The sequence below is a fragment of the Chrysemys picta genome, chromosome 8 (genome assembly GCF_011386835.1).
Source record: "Chrysemys picta bellii isolate R12L10 chromosome 8, ASM1138683v2, whole genome shotgun sequence".
In the NCBI taxonomy this organism is placed as follows: domain Eukaryota; kingdom Metazoa; phylum Chordata; order Testudines; family Emydidae; genus Chrysemys; species Chrysemys picta.
In genome coordinates, this window is record NC_088798.1 from 33,992,176 (window position 1) to 34,009,985 (window position 17,810).

Here is a 17,810-nt window from a genome sequence, read left to right on the forward strand (position 1 = left end):
ATTGTCCATTCAGACCTAATTCCGAAGCCCTTCCTTTCCCTTGAGTGGCACTGCTCTACGTCACCTAAAGTGGAGCACCCGCAGGGACTCCACTTGAAGAGAGGGTTACTCACCTCGTGCAGTAACAGATTCTTTGAGATGTGAGTCCCTGTGGGTGCTCCCCTACCCACCCTCTTCCCCTCTACTTCAGAGTTCTAATTTAGTCCTCTGCAGTAGAGAAGGGGCAGGTGAGGGTGGCTGCACAGCGCTAGTTAATCGCCGATGCAGGCGGGAGATGGGTTGTGCACATGTGTGGCCCAGCCAGGTACTGCTGTCGAAATTCTCCACTTGCGTGCCCCTGCGCCTTTAATCACCTAAAGTGGAGCACCAACAGAGACTCACATCTCGAAGAACCTCTGTTACTGTACAAGGTGAGTAACCCTCTCCATGACCGTGCTCTCTCTTCCCCTGAAGTTTGGGGGGTTGTTAGAAATTGTCGTGCTTGGTGTACATTCATTATTAGTCTCTTATTGAACCTGTGAATTATGCAGTGCTTGCTGTAGGTTTATAGTTGTTTAACTGTACCTATGAATTCTATGATCCTGTTCTGTTACAAGTAATGTGCACTTTAAGTAGCGCTAGGTATTCTATATGAAGTAAAAAATCCTTTTTTTATTTCCAAAATATAAACTTATTGCATACCAAAAACAGTGCAAAACATTAGTGGGCAATTATAAACCAATACAGTGTAAACTAATAAAGTAAACAGAACAGAAATTTAAAATTGAAATGAGGGGGTAAGAGCTGCTGAAATTGAGTTCTTCGTTGACTGCAAAGGGAGGGAGGCGAGTCTGTGACTGGACCTGTAGGCCAACAAGAATCTGCATCGGTTGTATCTGCTGTCTGAGAAGCCCCATTATGTTCTGATGCAGCTCCCTCTTGTCTTCCTGCTGGGACTCCTGGGCCTTTCTTCTGTCTGCTCTTTTCTTCTCTGGGCTCTGTGGTATGTTCAGTCTGATGCAGCACTGGCTTGCAGTATCTCACTGAACATGTCATCTCAGCAAGGCTTTGGAGCTGTGCTCCAGCTCCAGGCAAAAACCTGCAGCTCCACTGCTCCGGAGCTGCTCTGCGCTCCAGCTCAGTCTGCATCTTTCTTCTCCTGCTCATGTTGTGTGCGCGTGGAGGGGTCTCACGCACTCCAGGCCTCAACAACAGCAGCTACAGATAAAACAGGCAGATGTATCGTATTTACAGCCACAATGGAAAGCTGACTATAAGTTTCAGAATTCCCTTCCCTTATTCTGTTTTAATTAAGACACGCTTATTCATCTTTTGTGCCCCACTGCACTGCTCTCCAGCTGCAGCCATTATAAGTATGGCCTGCCAGGGGGAAGAGTGTGTGTGTGAGGGGGAATGAGGGAATTGTTCAGTTGCAAACAAAATTTTGGCCCGTGTTCCAATGGCATTGAGTACTGGTGCTATTTTCTGCAGGCAGTGGTGTTTTTTAGATATTTCATTCCTGAGGGTAACAGGCACAGAGAACAGACCTGCGACTGGTGTCCTCATGCTGCTTGTGCCTCTTTGCTGTTAATGTGTCTATTGCAATGGTGCATGCTGAAGTCATCCTAGAGTAGACTCTAAACAGTCCACTTTGAAAATTATGGAATGACTACGGTTATTATAGGTCTGTTTGCTAACCTTACTCATTTTTATACTAAGTGCTACCTGGAACGGTGCTTAGAACTTTACATAAAATCTCACTACTTTTACTGGCACTAATGTTAAGGTTGGGAAAGTTGTGTTGAGAAAATGGGCAGAAGGATCTCTGGTTTATATAAAAGTGGTATCTTTATAGAATGAACCTGGTTTGTTGACATTTGGAAGAGATGTAGCTTTTTCTTTCAAAGGTATTCAGCAATGTATCATTTTCTTTATATTACAATAAAAAAGACCCCCCCCCTTTTTTTTAAAGAACCAAAATTACTTATGAATAGTCTAGAGCAGTTGTTCCCAAACTTTTTGGCATCACGCCCCCTTTTTACTTCTTGAGAAACCCTCACGCGCCCCCCCTGCATTTCTCCTTTACCATCATCCAACCCCCCCGATCCTTGTCCCCTGACCGCCCCCTCCCAAGACCCCCACCCCCATCCAATCCCCCCCGTCTCCTGACTGCCCTGACCCCTATCCACACCTATCCAACCCCCCCGCACTCCCTGTCTCCTGACCGCCCGCTTCCCCCCCCGGAACCTCCACCCCATCCAACCACTCCCTGTCCCCTGACTGCCCCCCAGGACCTCCTGCCCCTTATCCAACTTCCCTTCCTCCCACTCCCCGCCCTCTTACTAGGCTGCTCAGAGCAGCAGGACTGGCTTCTTAGAAAGCCTGGGAGGTGGGCAGGCGCAAGCCGCGCTGACGGCATGGCTGTGGGGACGGAGGGACAGGAGGGGAGGGGAGGGACCGGGGGCTAGCCTCTTCGGCTGGGAGCTCAAGGGCCGGACAGCCTTGCACCCCCCCCTTGGAATTTCTTTGTGCCCCCCAGTTTGGGAACCAGTGGTCTAGAGTAATAAAAGATGTTGGTCCTAATTAACTGCACAGTTTTCCTTGAAAATTTACTGAGTATTTAAAGAGGATGTTATCAGAATAAAAATGTTTTCCTTTAATTTTTAAATAAATGGCCGTACATATGCAGTAAATAGTTCACATTATAATAATCAGAATTTTTTATTCTACAGTTGATTTGCATTTCTTCTATCTGAATAAACAAGAGCAGAGTCAGTTTCCCTTGTTTGTAGACAGTTTCTAGTCATTTTCACCATGGAACTAAAATTTATTGAAATATCTCTATTGATGACACACTTAATAAAAATCTTTTTTAAATTTTTGGTGAACTTTGACCTAATAGTCTTTCTAAATATAAGATGACCACATTGTATTGGGGAAACGTTTGCAGCAGTTTATTGTAACACTGGTCTTATTTTTATTTCTGTTGGTGAAGCTGGTATTTAAAGATGCTGCAGTGCTGCAAATGTAACCAGTGGTTTCATGAGGCTTGCGTGCAGTGTCTCCAAAAGCCAATGCTTTTCGGTGACAGGTAAGAAGCTTGAACTAAACTTTGATTTATGGTTTGTTTTTATTTAAAATGTGGATTGTTTTAATCCTCTATTTGTATTTAAACATAAATTACTACTAAAATAGTCATAACTCTGAAAGCATTTTAGAATGCAGTTTGTAAAGAAGACAACAAAATAAGTTTATTTAATTCTCTGGCTATTTAACTGACAGCATCTAAAGTGTGTGTGTGTGTGTGTTTTTTTTTTAAGACAAACGTGAGAGAATGGCTTTTAATATCTTAATTTTATTTTTTGTTTTAGGTTTTATACATTCATTTGCTCAGTTTGCAGTTCTGGACCAGAGTACCTCAAACGTTTACCCTTGAGATGGTAAGTACACCTTAAAAAAGAAATACGTAACCCTCTACCCACTTTTCTCCTGGACATCTCATGTCTCTTTGTAAACCTGAGGATCATCCACTTTATATTTTGATCTTTGTGAGTGATACCCACTGCTTCTATAAACAAAGGACAGGTCTTCTTAGTCATGTTGTTAATGCATGATATCTAGGGTCCTCTTCCTTGGACAATTCAATATTACAAACCACTGCTGGCTTGGGTATGAGAAACTTAAAAGTCTAAACAGGATCTGTTACCCAAGTATAGAGTACTGCCACTGGGCAAGTCAAATACAGTGTGCACATTAACAAGTATTATGACATACTTTGCAATAGAATTTCCTAGTTGAGAATTAGAAGTGAGTTGTAGTTTGAACCTTGTGAACTTTAGCTCTTCTATACAAATACCAAATAATTTGAATAAGTTGCAACATGAATAAATATTTTATGGATACTCATTTGATGTTAATTTGCCAATGTTAAATTCTTGTATTTATCTTGCCTCAATTAAACATTCTAAGATCTAAACAAAATTTGGAGCTAAAAGGGCATAATGGCAGTGGGGTGAGACCTAGGGAGAAAACAGAACATACGTCAGAAAAGGGGGATATAATGCAGATTTTATAAGAATATTGTTTTGGAAATTTGAGACTGTTTCTAATCAGGCTTTGTACACTCTTAGCCATATTGTGCTAATATTTTTGTGCAAAGCTATTTCAAGGACTAATGGTTTGTAAAAAATTAAAGAAATAAAAACTTAATGTTTTTGATTAAATATTTCTGAATTCTAGGGTAGATATAGCACATCTATGCCTTTACAACCTAAGTGTTATTCATAAGAAGAAATACTTTGATTCAGAGCTTGAACTTATGACATACATTAATGAAAACTGGGATAGATTGCACCCTGGTGAGGTAGGTAGTTGAAATATTCTTTTCTTGTTTTTGTTTCTCTTAGCAGTCAATACATTCACAAAACTACTGGTTGAGTGTGGCCTGCAGGAGGTCAGACTAAATTATTATAATGGTCCCTTTTGGCCTTAATCTGTGAAACCAAAGTAATGAGACATATGGTTTTAATAGACTCCTAGAACTATTCAGCATAACTTTTAAGTGTCATAGACTTTTTTGAGCTATAAAATTTAGTGTGATCCAGATAACTATTGCATAGTTTGTTTTTCAGATGACCACTTTTCATTGTTTATACCCAAGCACTGAACTTTGTTTGTTTTTGTATCTTCCATTTAGAAATATGACAACTGTAAGGCATTTTCCTGCCCACTGACCAGGCAAATTAAGTACCCAAGAGGTTAAATAGATTAGTAAACTGTTAAAAGTAGCTGTCAAAGTAACACACTCTGTGTGAAACCCTGAACACAAGCTTATTAGCAGCTTTGTGACAACTAAAGTAGAAAATGTCTGTGAATTGATTTTAAAATAGTCCTTAATAGGAAAATGTTAAGGGAAAATGAAGAGAAACTGAAATCTGCAAACATTTTCCATATATGACCGAAGCTTTTAATTAAAAACCACCTAAACAAATGCTGTTCTTGTAAGTGTATATACTTAGTGCTTCAGAATAAAAGTGAATCGTAATATTTTCCTTCTGTATCTCAATAATTAAAAGAAATTTTAGTGTTCTAAAAAAACATTTTAAGTACTACATTACTGCAGATGCATCTAAACATAACCTACATAGGATCTGTCAATTAGTATTTTGAATCATTGAGGTGCTGAAATAGAATGCTTTTTGCATTCTAAGCACCTCAAAAAAAATTAATGTTACTATTAATACTTTTGCCATATTTGGTGCTTTGAAAAATGTTGGCTGACATCTATAAATTATGGGATAGAAATCTTGAGCTTTTTTTTTTAATTAGAAGCATCTTTCCTTAAATTGCAAGCTTTTTTGTAAAATTTAGCAAACAGATTTTTCACAGAAAGTCAGCATGTCAGTGCCCACCTACTGTTATCATTAGACTGTTTTGACTCTTTTCCAGTGACATGACAAGACAACCTGTTGCTGCACCACTGTGCTGCTTATTTTCAAGCTAGTTCGTTTGCTGGATAATTGCCTGGGGATTAAAGAAATTCAGTTCCCTAAACAAACCTACTCCCCAATAAGTCTGATTAGGAAGAACAAGTGTTAACACATGGGGTTGTAGTTCTGCATGTAATGACAGACATAATTAATAGCTAAACTAGAGTTGACAAAACGCATGCAAAGTAATTTTTTTCTTACAAGAGAATCATTTCAGAAGGTTTTGAATTCTTTAAATACAGACAGGGCTGTTCCTAGAGGGGTGTGGGGCCCGGGACAACCTCCCCCTCCCCCACTCAGCTCCAGGCCCCACCCTCACTCCACCCCTTCCCCCAAGCCTCTCCCCCCACCCCTTTCTGGCTTCTGCCCCCTCCCCGAGCAATGCAGGGCAGGCTGGGTCGCTCGCTACTGCCAGCGCCAGGCCCCCCGCTAACCTCCCAGGCTGCCCTGGACCCTATTTTCCCCCTGAAGTGTGGAGACTCTCAAAGCATGGGATTGCCCCAGTCCATCCTATGGACGGGACGGCTCTGAATACACATACTGTATTTAATTGACTTTAACACTTTATATCCTGATTATGCCCTAATTTGATGTACTTTGTTTAATAAGTTAATATCTGTGTAGTCATTTTTGCCTAAGCCAAAGTAAACGTGAGACACAATTCAGGTTATTTTGATCTCAAACACCTGTTATTTGTCACTATTTCTGAATTCTGGAAAAACACTCAACTATGTTCAAAAACTTTTGGGTGTGGATACTTTTATTTGAGTCTAATTATGACCCATCTTAAATAGCAATAATTAAACAATTATTGTGATCGAGGTATCTGGATTAATTAGAATCTGATGTATAGCATGTTTGCTAATTCTGAAGTTGATTAATCATTTGTAGGAATTCTCATGTTGAAGAGCCTTTTCTATAAATAATAAAGAACAGGTCAATGTATTCTATGCTTTTTCTTTTTTCTGAGTCTATTCACAAATATAACTTATTTTAGCAAAAGTAAAAATGTGTTACTCTATAATGAAATACAGTAGCAGATTAGTAGAGAATGTGGTGAGTCCTCACTTTTAATGGCATTTCAATAAGTTTAAAAAACTGAATATTCCAGGAAGTGCCATGACCTTTTAATACATTGCATGACAAGTGGACTGGATATCTGGTTTTAATTTCTGGTTTCTTACTATTAGGCCAGAAATGCTGCAGAAGTAAACCTTCTTTTATTTATAACTATCCTCAGATATAAACAAAACTTGTTGATAAAACCATTATGGCATAGAGAGAATGAAAACAGGATGTAAAGCAGGAAAAATCACTCATATCTGTTAAGTGGCGCTTCCAGCTGGTTAAGCTGCAGCATTTGTAAACTTCCAGAGGAAGCTGTTTCCTTTTCAACCAGAAGGCCAAATTCTGTAATGAACTAGGAGAGTATAGATAGTGTTGTACAGTAGAGGAAAAGTGGAGCGGGAAGGATCTTAAAGATTTGGGCATAAATATGATAACCTCAATGTCTCTATTCCACTAAGGGAGAAAGGAAAAAATAGTGAAAAATTGTATGCTAGTCAACTCTGTATTTTGATATTGGTGGTAAATCTTGGGTTTTTGCAAAGCAGTGATTTATCAGGAATTTATAGAGTATAAATGTTTCCTAGATCTCTCCTTGCATTGCTGAGGAGTCCATGGTGTTTAGAAATAACGTTTTGATTTTCCTTCAGACCAGTGCATTTTTAAATTAATAAGAGGCTAAGTTTCTTGACATTTATGTAAAATAGGAGGAAGGTGCTGGACTGGAACTAGGGCTCCTAAAACTAACGTTTCAGTGTCATTGTTTTTAGAGTGAAAGAATTGTGTTAGAAGTTCTGTATTGATTCTGTAGCTCAGGTCCTGCACAGTTGCAAAAATTTGGCTAAATTAGTTTGAACGCTTTCCCTAGGGTTACCATATTTTGTGCCTCCAAATGGAGGACACTCCCTGGGGCCCCGGCCCAGCCCCGCCCATGCCCCCACCCCAACTCCGCCCCCTCCCAAAGTCTCCGCCCCCTCCCCTGCTTCCTGCGAACATTTGAGTCGCGGGAAGCCTGTAGCAGGTAAGGGGGGTGTGGGGGGAGGAGGCGCGGCCCAGGCTGGCCCCCGGCGGCTCCAGCCTGGGTCGGCTCGGGCCCTGGGGTGCCGGCCCCGGCCGACCACCCCTGGCGGCCCGGCGCGCCCCCCGGGCCCGGCCCGGCCCCCGGCCCGGCACCGCGCGCCCGGCCCCGCGGCCCCGGCACCGCACTGCCGACCACAGACAAAGAGGCCCCGGCCGAGCCCTCCCGATTTTCCCGGACATGCCCGGCTTTTGGGGATTTCCCCCCAGACGGGGATTTGAGCCCCCAAAAGCCGGACATGTCCGGGAAAATCCGGACGTATGGTAACCCTAGCTTTCCCTACCCCTGTTTTTAGTAATTCATCCCGGATATGGGTTCCAGTAGCACTTTTATCTTACACCGTAGTGGGTCACTTTTGTGGGCTTTTTTAATACTAATAAAAATTAAGTGTTAAATGTGGTATCTTGCCCCTCTGCCACAAGTTTTACAGATGTGGGGAAATGGTAAGGATTTAAAAAATTACCTTTTGCTTTTCTCCTTGATTTCTTTTCCTCTTCCCTTTTTTTAATTCATTCCTCACTTTTTTGTATTCTTTAGCGGTATGAGTTTGTAATTTGTTGCAAGCTGTAAATAATCAGTCAGCCTTCAATTACATTATATTTGTCCTGATCATGAATTGTGGTAAATTATGGGCCCTGACTATATAGTCAAAGGTCCACATACTCCACAGCAAGCTGGATGTAACTTCTATTCTGGAAACCAGAATAGAACGTGTGTTTAAGTTCTTTGATAGCTTCCTTGAAATTTAAAAAAGTTTATATTATGTTAAATATGAAAATGAGTAGCCAATACTATAGAGCCTGTTCCTTATTTAAATAGTGAGTTGAATTTATTTTATGTTGTCCCCATATCTTCAGTTCTTAGGGTTAAGTAGGCTTTTGTATTGGCAACTCATGAATGCATTCTATAAGCTTTAAGGGGGAAAGAAGCAGATTTCAGTAGCTGGGAAGAAACCATTTGGGACTTGTGGCATCATAAGAGGACATTTAGGATTGTGGGGTAAACACTTTGAGCCTAATTCTGATTTACACTAAACCCTATTTACACATTTCTGATAATGAAAGGAAGTTTAAAGGGTGTGTGTGTGGGTAAATATTTTACCTCCACTTTAAGGCTCTATTACACTTCCTGAGTGGTGTTGAGCAACCTTAAATTAAATAATAATTAGGCCCCTCAGCAGGATATGTCTGCTAAAATGATGAGCAGTTAAATAGTTAACAATATTGATATATAAACTGTTTTGTACTTTCAGGGTTAACCCATTCATCTCAGTGGAATATTTAACACCACAGAGTTCTTGTTCCAAGATATCTGCAGGCTCATGAAGACAACACTGCATCAGTTTATAGTCTATATTTATATTGTATTTATAAGTTTTGGTTGAGGTTTTCTAAAAAATTGTAAGAGCTACAAGAAACAATTTTCTTTTAAAATGAAAGCTTAGATTCTCTGGCAAGGATGGATTCTGCAGAAAATCGCACAACCTAGACTCATGGAATACATTGGGTACTAAATGTAATAGCCCATGCTTGGGGTAAGGCAACTTTCACCATAAATTATACCTTCAAGACATACTATGATCCCAAACCAGTAGGCTTTAAACAAGCAGAGCTCTGATCTAGGTCATTGGACCTTTATTACTGAAAATTCCAGTAAGTTAAATCACTTCTTAATACTTTACAGCTGGCAGACACACCAAAATCTGAAAGATATGAGCATGTACTGGAAGCATTAAATGATTACAAGACCATGTAAGTTGATGAAGGTTTTATTATACATTTCAAATGCTCTTTCTACGTCTTACTTTAATGTAGATTCCCCCACCCCTAACCCCAGTCATCTTAGAAACTTTACCCAGAATTAACTACTGGTGGCTGCAGGTGGCATTTTTACAGAACTCTTTCTATGTTGAATATTTTGTGGTGATTGAGATAGCTTTGGAAGTCAGATCACCAGCAAAACTTGATTTAACTTCCATCTTTTCCCCAGCCTTGGCATTACATATTGGGGTGGAGTGGGGAGAACAAAATAGGATACACACACATAGCATTAGAAAGAGGATTCTAGTTTGCTAACTATTCAGTTTGTGTACTTTTAAGATACTCTCTGCTTTCTCCAGTGTCTGAATTTTAATTCTTAATCACTTAGGTTTATGTCTGGAAAAGAGATAAAGAAAAAGAAGCATTTGTTTGGCTTGAGAATTCGTGTTCCTCCTATGCCACCAAATGCTGCTTTAAAGGCGGAGAAAGAACCAGAGGGAACATCTCATGAATTCAAAATTAAAGGCAGAAAATCATCCAAACCCATACCTGATGCACGGTAAAATAAATCAACAGCATAGTGACTTCAGGACTTTGTAACGGAACTGAAATCATGCAAAAATAGCTGTCAAAAGTACCAATATTGCCTTAATGTTGTATCATGCTAAAAGTTTATTCACCCATTTTAGTACAACCCTAGGATTAATGTGTAACTAATTAGTGAGGCAGAGGTAGCACATACCTATTCTGTAGATCCCAGCTACTTTATTTTTAACTTCTAAATGACAGTAGACTTCCCCCCCAGCAGACTAACTTTGCATTAGATTGAATTTTGGGTCTAAAACAGTATTGATTTCAAACTTCTATAAATATTTTAAATCCTCTTATCAGAGAGGGTCTCTCCCCAAAAGGTTTTAAGTACATATTATGCATTATTAAACATGTACGTAGGTGAATAACTTATTTCTTCACTTTGAGTGCAATTGCTTTAAGAATATAGAATGATCTGTACATTTATGCACTGATCTTTTGAGATGGTTATGAAATCAGGATGTTGAGTTTAATCTACTTAACCTTTAGAAAGACCTCTTTGAAAACAGTTTAATTTAGCAGCACCGAGAATAGAACATAGATACTAGCTAACCAGACCTTGCTGCTCTTTAGTAAACAAAAAACATTGCTTTTCCTGTTACGCAACTGTCTGAACCAAGATTTTAAACAGGAGATGGGATTTCAAGTTGTAAATCAAATTACTAGATTATCTACCTTTTTTTAAACAATTGATTTTAACACTATCCGAATTCTACATAAATTGAACATTCTGTATTGTGGTGAAGCATTGACTCACCGGCACAGCGCCTCCTGCTGGATGTCCAGGGAATTGGCTCGCCAGCCTCACTCTCCCTCTGTCGGCTGGTGACTTGCCTGTCGCTGGCTCCCCTTGTCCCTCCTGGACCCCAGTGCCCTTTTCCCTTGGGGGCTGCCCCCTGGTAGTACCCCCACAATCTCTGGGTCTCCCCATCCAGGGGAACCCCCAACCCTCTATCCCCACCTCGCCTCAGTATGTGGGTATTGCCAGTCACCATCTAGCTCCTGCTCATTGGGGTGGACTGCAGTGTACATGCCATTCATCATTGGCAAAGGGGGGTTTGGACCTGCTGCCTTTGCCTACGCCAGGCTACCTCTCTGTAGCCCCAGTACTTGTTCTGTCCTTTATCAAGGCCTGTAGCCTGGGGGTTCTCCAGGCTGGAGCTCCCCAGCTCCTCTAGCCTTTCCTCAACCCTGCTCCACTCTAGGTACCTTTGTCCACAGCCAGGCCCTTCTCCCTCAAGAGCTAGAGGAAGAGTCCTACAGCTCCTGGTTTCCCTGGCCTTTATAAGGCCAGCTATGGTCTGATTGGGGTGTGGCCCCAGCTGTGGCTGTTTCCCCAATCAGCCGAGGCTTGCTTCTCGCCCATGTCCTGGTACTCAAAAGCAGCCCTCACGCAGCCTCAGCCCTGTCCCCGGGGCTGACTTCAAGCCCTTCAGGACCGGAGTGGGTGACCACCCCGCTACAGTATGAATGTTCAAACATTCAAATATGCGCTCTTCTTAAACCATTGAGTTATGGCATATGTCCCTGGAAAGGTTTTAGGTTTTGTCTGTTATCTTTATGTTGCCATATTACACTGCAGGCAAAGATCTGCAACTTTTTGTCAATTTGGCAAATTTTAATTTACAAGGATAACCTCATTTAGCATAACTGACCTGGAGTAAATGTCCAAACTGTTATTTATTTTACACTGATTTAATCTTTTCCTTGGACAAGTCACTCCAATATTTTTAAAACAAAATGTCATCTTTCTTCTAGGGAAATAAGTAATGGCATTGAAAAACAGGGGAAGAAAAAATCAGTAGGTCGTCCACCTGGCCCATATACAAGAAAAATGATTCAAAAAATTTCAGAGCCGCCATCTTTGGTATGCGTTCAAATAATTCTCTTTCTATACTTCATAATATCATTTCTTAGGATATGACCATTAAGTTTTAAGTTGTGGTTTTTGAAAAATTGATAGTTTCAATGGAAACGATCATCTGAATTTTTTCCCCTACTTCTCAGGATAAGGAACCAGTCCCAGTGCTAGAGAACCCGGCCTTGGATTTACCCTGCTCTGTTGGGTAAATGAAAAAACTAAACCATTATAATAGCATCTCATTTTTGCTTGTCAAATGTCAGATTAATTGATTTAATGTTAGATTACTTTCATTACATGGCAACTGTGTTCTTATGTCTCAGGAGATCTGATGGAACTGCTCATTCATCCAATACCTCAGATGTGGAATCCACAGGTGCTGCCAGTACAAAAGAAACTACCTCATCTAGCATTTCCAGGCATTATAGGTAAATAGTGAATTATCCATTAAAAGGAAACATGCAGAAACCTCTCTTAATCTTTGATTTTTCTCTAGGTTAATTTTCTGAAGGAGGAAAAAGAAAATGGTGCAACAATACTTTATCATTAATTGACAAAGCAGCACTAATGTTGCAGGCATCCTACAGAGCTTGCACTTGCAGAACATTGAATTTTCTCTTTTTAAACAAAAGCTATTTTAAGGAGAAATTAGCCCAATTTCTCTTTGATTACTAGCTACTGTTTAATGTTGAGATACAGTCTGCACTTGAACTGTTTACAGCAAAAGGAACAACTGTATGGCCATTTCTTCAAATTAGACTTCTAATAAATGTTAATTGATACAAAACTCAGTTTGGTAGGACTAACTTGCACCCCACATTCATTTCACTTTAACAGCCTTTGTTTTAATAATTTCTATTCATGTTAAAGAAAATTAAGTACCCAACTTGTATAAAATTATCAAGTACAGTGTATTTTCCACTGGGATTGAATCATCTTGACACACATTTGATAAGTTAATCAGATACTTAAGAAAAATGTGGCCTTCTGCATGTTCCACAAATCTGTTGGACAGTTTTCTGCCTCATATTTAATATTCCTAAAGAATCTCTGTCAAATTGAGAAACAGTTTATAAGGGTCTTGATTCATGTCTTGCAAGCTTTGTCCCAATTTTGTAATTTCAAATACATTTGATATGACTTGTCTTTTTTTTTCCAGTCTAAAGCTGGCAAGTGTCTTCATCTGTGGAATGACCAGGTTTTTACACTTCTGCAGTTTATTTTTAATGTTCAAAACACACTGAATGAAATGGTGTTTTTTACAAACAAGTCACTTCATTTAAACAGTGTCTTGTGGGCACCAGTTTAGGGTCATAGCTTTATTTTTAACTTACCAAGTCCATATTATGTCTTAGCGCACCAACCATTCCAGTGTGCAAAAATGTAGGTGTAAATATGCCTTTTTCAAAGACTTAAATCTCTCACCCCTATAATATGACACTTAAACAATGCTACATCTTGTTCTTGTTCTTCTCTAGTCATCAGTACATCTAGTCTGTGAATTTTGCGCATAGACCTTTTTTCCCCCTGTGTAAAATGTCCACAAGGAGTCAGAAATTTCTCTCTATTGAGATTAACTACTGATAGAGGAGACCATACAAAGTTTTTGTTTGTTTTTCTTTTTTTGAAAAAAGAACTGAGGTGCACTCGATTTAGAAAATACGATATTTTCTGTAACTGAGGGCTTGTCTAAATGAGAGAGTAGCACCTGGTTTAGTTTACGGTGTGAATTTAAACAGATTAAGTGAAACTGGTGCAAATACCTGCCGCACCTTTATCCATTTAAAAGGGCAATTAGGAACAGATATAAGATAAGCCAAAAGAAAAGTCACTCTTAAATAGGGTGACCAGACAGTAAGTGTGAAAAATCAGGACAGGGGTTGGGGGATAATAGGAGCCTATATAAGAAAAAGACCCAAAAATCAGGACTGTCCCTATAAAATTGGGACATCTGGTCACCATACTCTCAAACCAAAATAAGGTGCCCATACATGGGCTTGCACCTGTTTAATTGAAGTTGGTTTTTAAACCAATTTAATTAAACTAGTGTAACTTTCTCATATAGACAAGCCCTTACATTGTAAACTCCCTGAAGCAGCCATTTATCTTCTGTATGTAAAGCACCTATCGCTCTATATTGATATCAACAAATCATAACTAATGAGTTGTACAGATACTACTAAAATAGTAAAGCAGGAGGCAAACTTTTTAAATAAACAGTATTGCTAGGACTTAATGTTGGTGTCTTTTTTTTTTTTTTAAGTAGCTTATCAGACTCCAGAAAAAGGACTCGTACAGGAAGAACTTGGCCTGCTGCAATACCACATTTGAGGAGAAGAGGTCGCTTTCCACGAAAAGCACTCCAGCCTCAGAATTCAGAAATTGTAAAAGATGATGACAGCAAAGAAGATTATCAATATGATGAACTCAATACAGAGATTCTTAACAATTTAGCAGATCAGGAATTGCAGCTGAATCATCTAAAGAACTCAATTACTAGTTATTTTGGTGCAGCAGGTAGAATAGCTTGTGGTGAAAAATACCGTGTTTTGGCTCGTCGGGTAACTCTTGATGGAAAGGTGCAGTATCTTGTGGAGTGGGAAGGAGCAACTGCATCCTGACTGTAGGACTCAACATGTTCACTGCACTGTCATCTGTAGGTACAGTTTATAATCCATGGCTCTGAAGGAGACATGTCTTTACTGTGTTTCTAAAAAAGAACCAATTTAGCCTTAACATGTACTTGTTAACATTACAAATATTGTGATAAAGATTTTTCTTAAAATCAGATCTGATACTTAAATTTTTTAATGTGACCATTGTTAGATTGTTTTAGGTTGGGATATTTTGAGTTACAATTGCTTATAATGTGCATGGTGTTTAAAAAAAGACTTTTTTTCTAGATAACATTCCATGGATACAGTCTTTTGTGATTAGGGAAAATACCTAGATAGCACAAATCTTTGGAGAAATCTTTGTCTGTTTTCTTACCCAGATGTTTGCAGAAATGTATTTCTATTTCAGTACACTCTAGATTTCATAAAGTGCAGTGTATATAATGCCTACTGTAAAATATTGAAATTTTCTTTCAAGCAAAGTGTAAAAAAATATATTGAGCCTGTAAATTGCTCTTTGACTAGACTTCATTGTCTTTTTAATATATTCTTTCCGTGTGTGTGTGTATAAATACGCACTATATATATATACACACGAGTGTGTGTGTGTGTATATATGTGTGATTGTGACCTATGCAATACAAATTATGGGATTGGGCAGCTTCTGAGTATATGTCCCATAATTCTTTTATCAGGAATAGTTGCAGTATTTACACAGCAGCATTTCTTCTCAGGCTTTATTGGATGCTGTTGCTTTCTATGTACTAAGGAAAAATGTCAAATCAGTGCAGTGTCTCCTGGCAATGGGTGCAGTCATTGATGTTCATATGCTCTTGCTAATACAGTCAATTATTTTCCTTGTAAATCAGCCGTTCAAAACATAAAGCAGGATTTGAAAATGTTGAACATGAACTCTATTAGAAGTAACACTTTAAAGTTTTTGTGGCACATTGATTGTAAATTTTGTCTCCCAGTTATAAAAGTAAGTCAACAGGAGCCACACACAAGATTCCTATAATGTCTGTAGTAATTGTTAGTCATGTTTGATAAATGTAGAATGAACAAAGTATTTTATTGCACAGGGTCAACAAACAGTATGTTGCCATTTGAAGTAACAGTACTGCTTTTATAACAACTTTACCTCTTTTGTTTTTATAAAATGTACCAAGTTTTAAATTGATAACTTTATTTTACTTGTAAAGAGACAGTTTGTCACCAGTGTTAGATGTATTTTTCTTTGTCTGCTATTTTGAGGGTTTTTAGCCAAAGAGTAAACAGAAGAATATTGTTGTTTTGGTGGTTATTCACTTTACTGTCTTTCTTACACACTTGGAGTTTGCCACCGAAATAATGTTATGTAATATTTGTTAATTACATAGTGGTTTAAATGTACTCTCTGGTTTAGTACTTATTTATTCCATTACTACTTATTTGACTTTTTTTTAATTTACTGCCTGTCTTGAGCATCTTCAAAAGATGATTTTTCTGTCACCTTATTGCCAAAGGAAGCAGAGAAAACTTTGTTGCCCTGTGCTTGGTTCATTGTTGGCCAGGTAATAAATGAGCTTTACAAAAGTGCTAATTAAGAACTGCCACTTCTGTTTACCTTCACTAAAGTGTGGTTTTTCTCTCACACACCCTCAGCTATTAATTTAAAGATGCCTTGCCTGTAGCTGTAATATTTTGATAAAAGCAAGTTTGTTAATTTTTTAATTTTTATATCTTGGGGTAATCCAAAATGTAAAGCCTTTGTAACCCTACTCTCACATCTGTATCTGTCTTATTTCACTTTATCCAAATCTTTTAATTCTAACTGAACACCAGCAGTATTCTCAGTAATGCTTCTTTTTGAAGATAAATATTGGAATATACATGGGGGAAGGGAGAAGGGAAATAACAATTGTCACACTTACATTGTCCATAGTCTTAACTATTGTGAATGTCTTTGTTTCATTTTATTATGGTGGTTGACACGACTCTGATGTTCAGTTTGTATTTTTGGAGTTGCATTTCTTAGAATTAAAAAAGACCAACATTAAATGTGTGTATTTTTTATAGGAGTTTTGCTTCTGTATTCACGTGAAATACATACTAGTACTTTGAATTTTTTTCCCCTATGTCCTCCCTCAAACTATAGCCATCCCTCTAACTTTTTTGAGCTTGTCGCCCTGCACATACTCACAGAAGCAATAGATCCCTGAAAGTGTTCCAGTACACACAGGGAATGTTTTGGTCATAAGAGTTTGCATGGTGGTACTATTTGCAACCTCCTTATGTGAATACAAATATATTTATGGTCATGGATTGTTAAAAGAAAAAGACAAGATCACTGTTTAACAACAATTTGTGTATCATTGTTTTGATTTACATGGGTCTAAGCATGAACTTTCATACCCACTGATTTTGCAGCTCTTTACCCAGGTGTCTAATACTTTGTCCTTATTTATTTATTCATATTACTGTATTGCCCAGAGATCAGAGCTCCATTGTAGTAGGCTCTGTACAAACATAACAAAGGCCCATCTCTGAGATCTTACAATCTAAGTGTAAGGTGGATAAAACAGACCAGGGGAGCACAAGGACACAATGGAAGTATATTGGTCACTGTGAAAAACAATGGTCACAGCAAAACAGCTGCCTAACCATTGTCAAGTTTTATGTAGGCATCTCAACAGAGAGGAGTTTCAAGGAGAGATCTGAAAGAGTACTTGGGGGGGTACTTTGCAGATATTTAGGGGGAGTTCTTCTCATCCATAGTGGTGGTCAAAAGGGGCTTGTTGGTAAATTTTAAAAATGGGCAATCAAGGCTGGTACCATTTGTGGAATGAAGGCAGGGATTGACATCTTGCTGCCACATTAGAAATTATAGGGCAGAAATAAGTCATAAAGAGCCTTGAAAGTGAAGACATGTAGCTTGTATTTGCAGTGAAGGACAAGGAAATGGAGGAATGCAAAGAGAAAGTTGATGTGGTTGAAGTAATAAGCTAGGAAAGATTTTTGCAGTAGCATTTTGAATGGAGATAAGTGGTGCAAAATGGGATTTGTCAAGGTTGGAAAGGAAGAGGCTGTAGTAGTCAAGGCACAGATGAGGGCTTGGACGAGAACTAGCTGTGTGCATAGTGAGGAAAGGTTTGATCTTACAGATGTTATGTAGGATGAAGTGTCAGGCTTTAGACACAGACTAGGTATGTGGAGATGGTAGAATTAAGACAACACCCAATGTAGTAATGTAGTTATACTGACTTAAGACCTGTTGTAGACAGCACTACGTTGACAGAAGGGCTTCTCCCATCAATATAGCCACTGCCTCTGGGAGGTGGAGTACCTATTCTGACAGGAGAAGCTCTCCCATCAGAGTAGGTAGTCTTCGCT

General features: G+C 39.0%; 1 protein-coding gene across 2 annotated transcripts in view; it reads left to right on the plus strand.

The window, feature by feature from the left end:
- MTF2 (metal response element binding transcription factor 2) overlaps positions 1–16,478 on the plus strand; it is a 54,636-nt gene extending 38,158 nt beyond the window's left edge. The window contains exons 7-15 of one of the 2 annotated variants that reach the window (XM_005311903.5): positions 2,975–3,070; positions 3,351–3,419; positions 4,219–4,342; positions 9,295–9,362; positions 9,760–9,930; positions 11,721–11,829; positions 11,970–12,028; positions 12,147–12,251; positions 14,087–16,478. In XM_005311903.5, coding sequence (XP_005311960.1) covers positions 2,975–3,070; positions 3,351–3,419; positions 4,219–4,342; positions 9,295–9,362; positions 9,760–9,930; positions 11,721–11,829; positions 11,970–12,028; positions 12,147–12,251; positions 14,087–14,444 — 1,159 coding nt within the window. In that variant the 3' untranslated portion in view covers positions 14,445–16,478. The remainder of the gene's footprint in view (positions 1–2,974; positions 3,071–3,350; positions 3,420–4,218; positions 4,343–9,294; positions 9,363–9,759; positions 9,931–11,720; positions 11,830–11,969; positions 12,029–12,146; positions 12,252–14,086) is intronic. The other variant, XM_005311904.5, reaches the window with a different exon arrangement.
- The last annotated feature ends 1,332 nt before the right edge of the window (positions 16,479–17,810 follow it).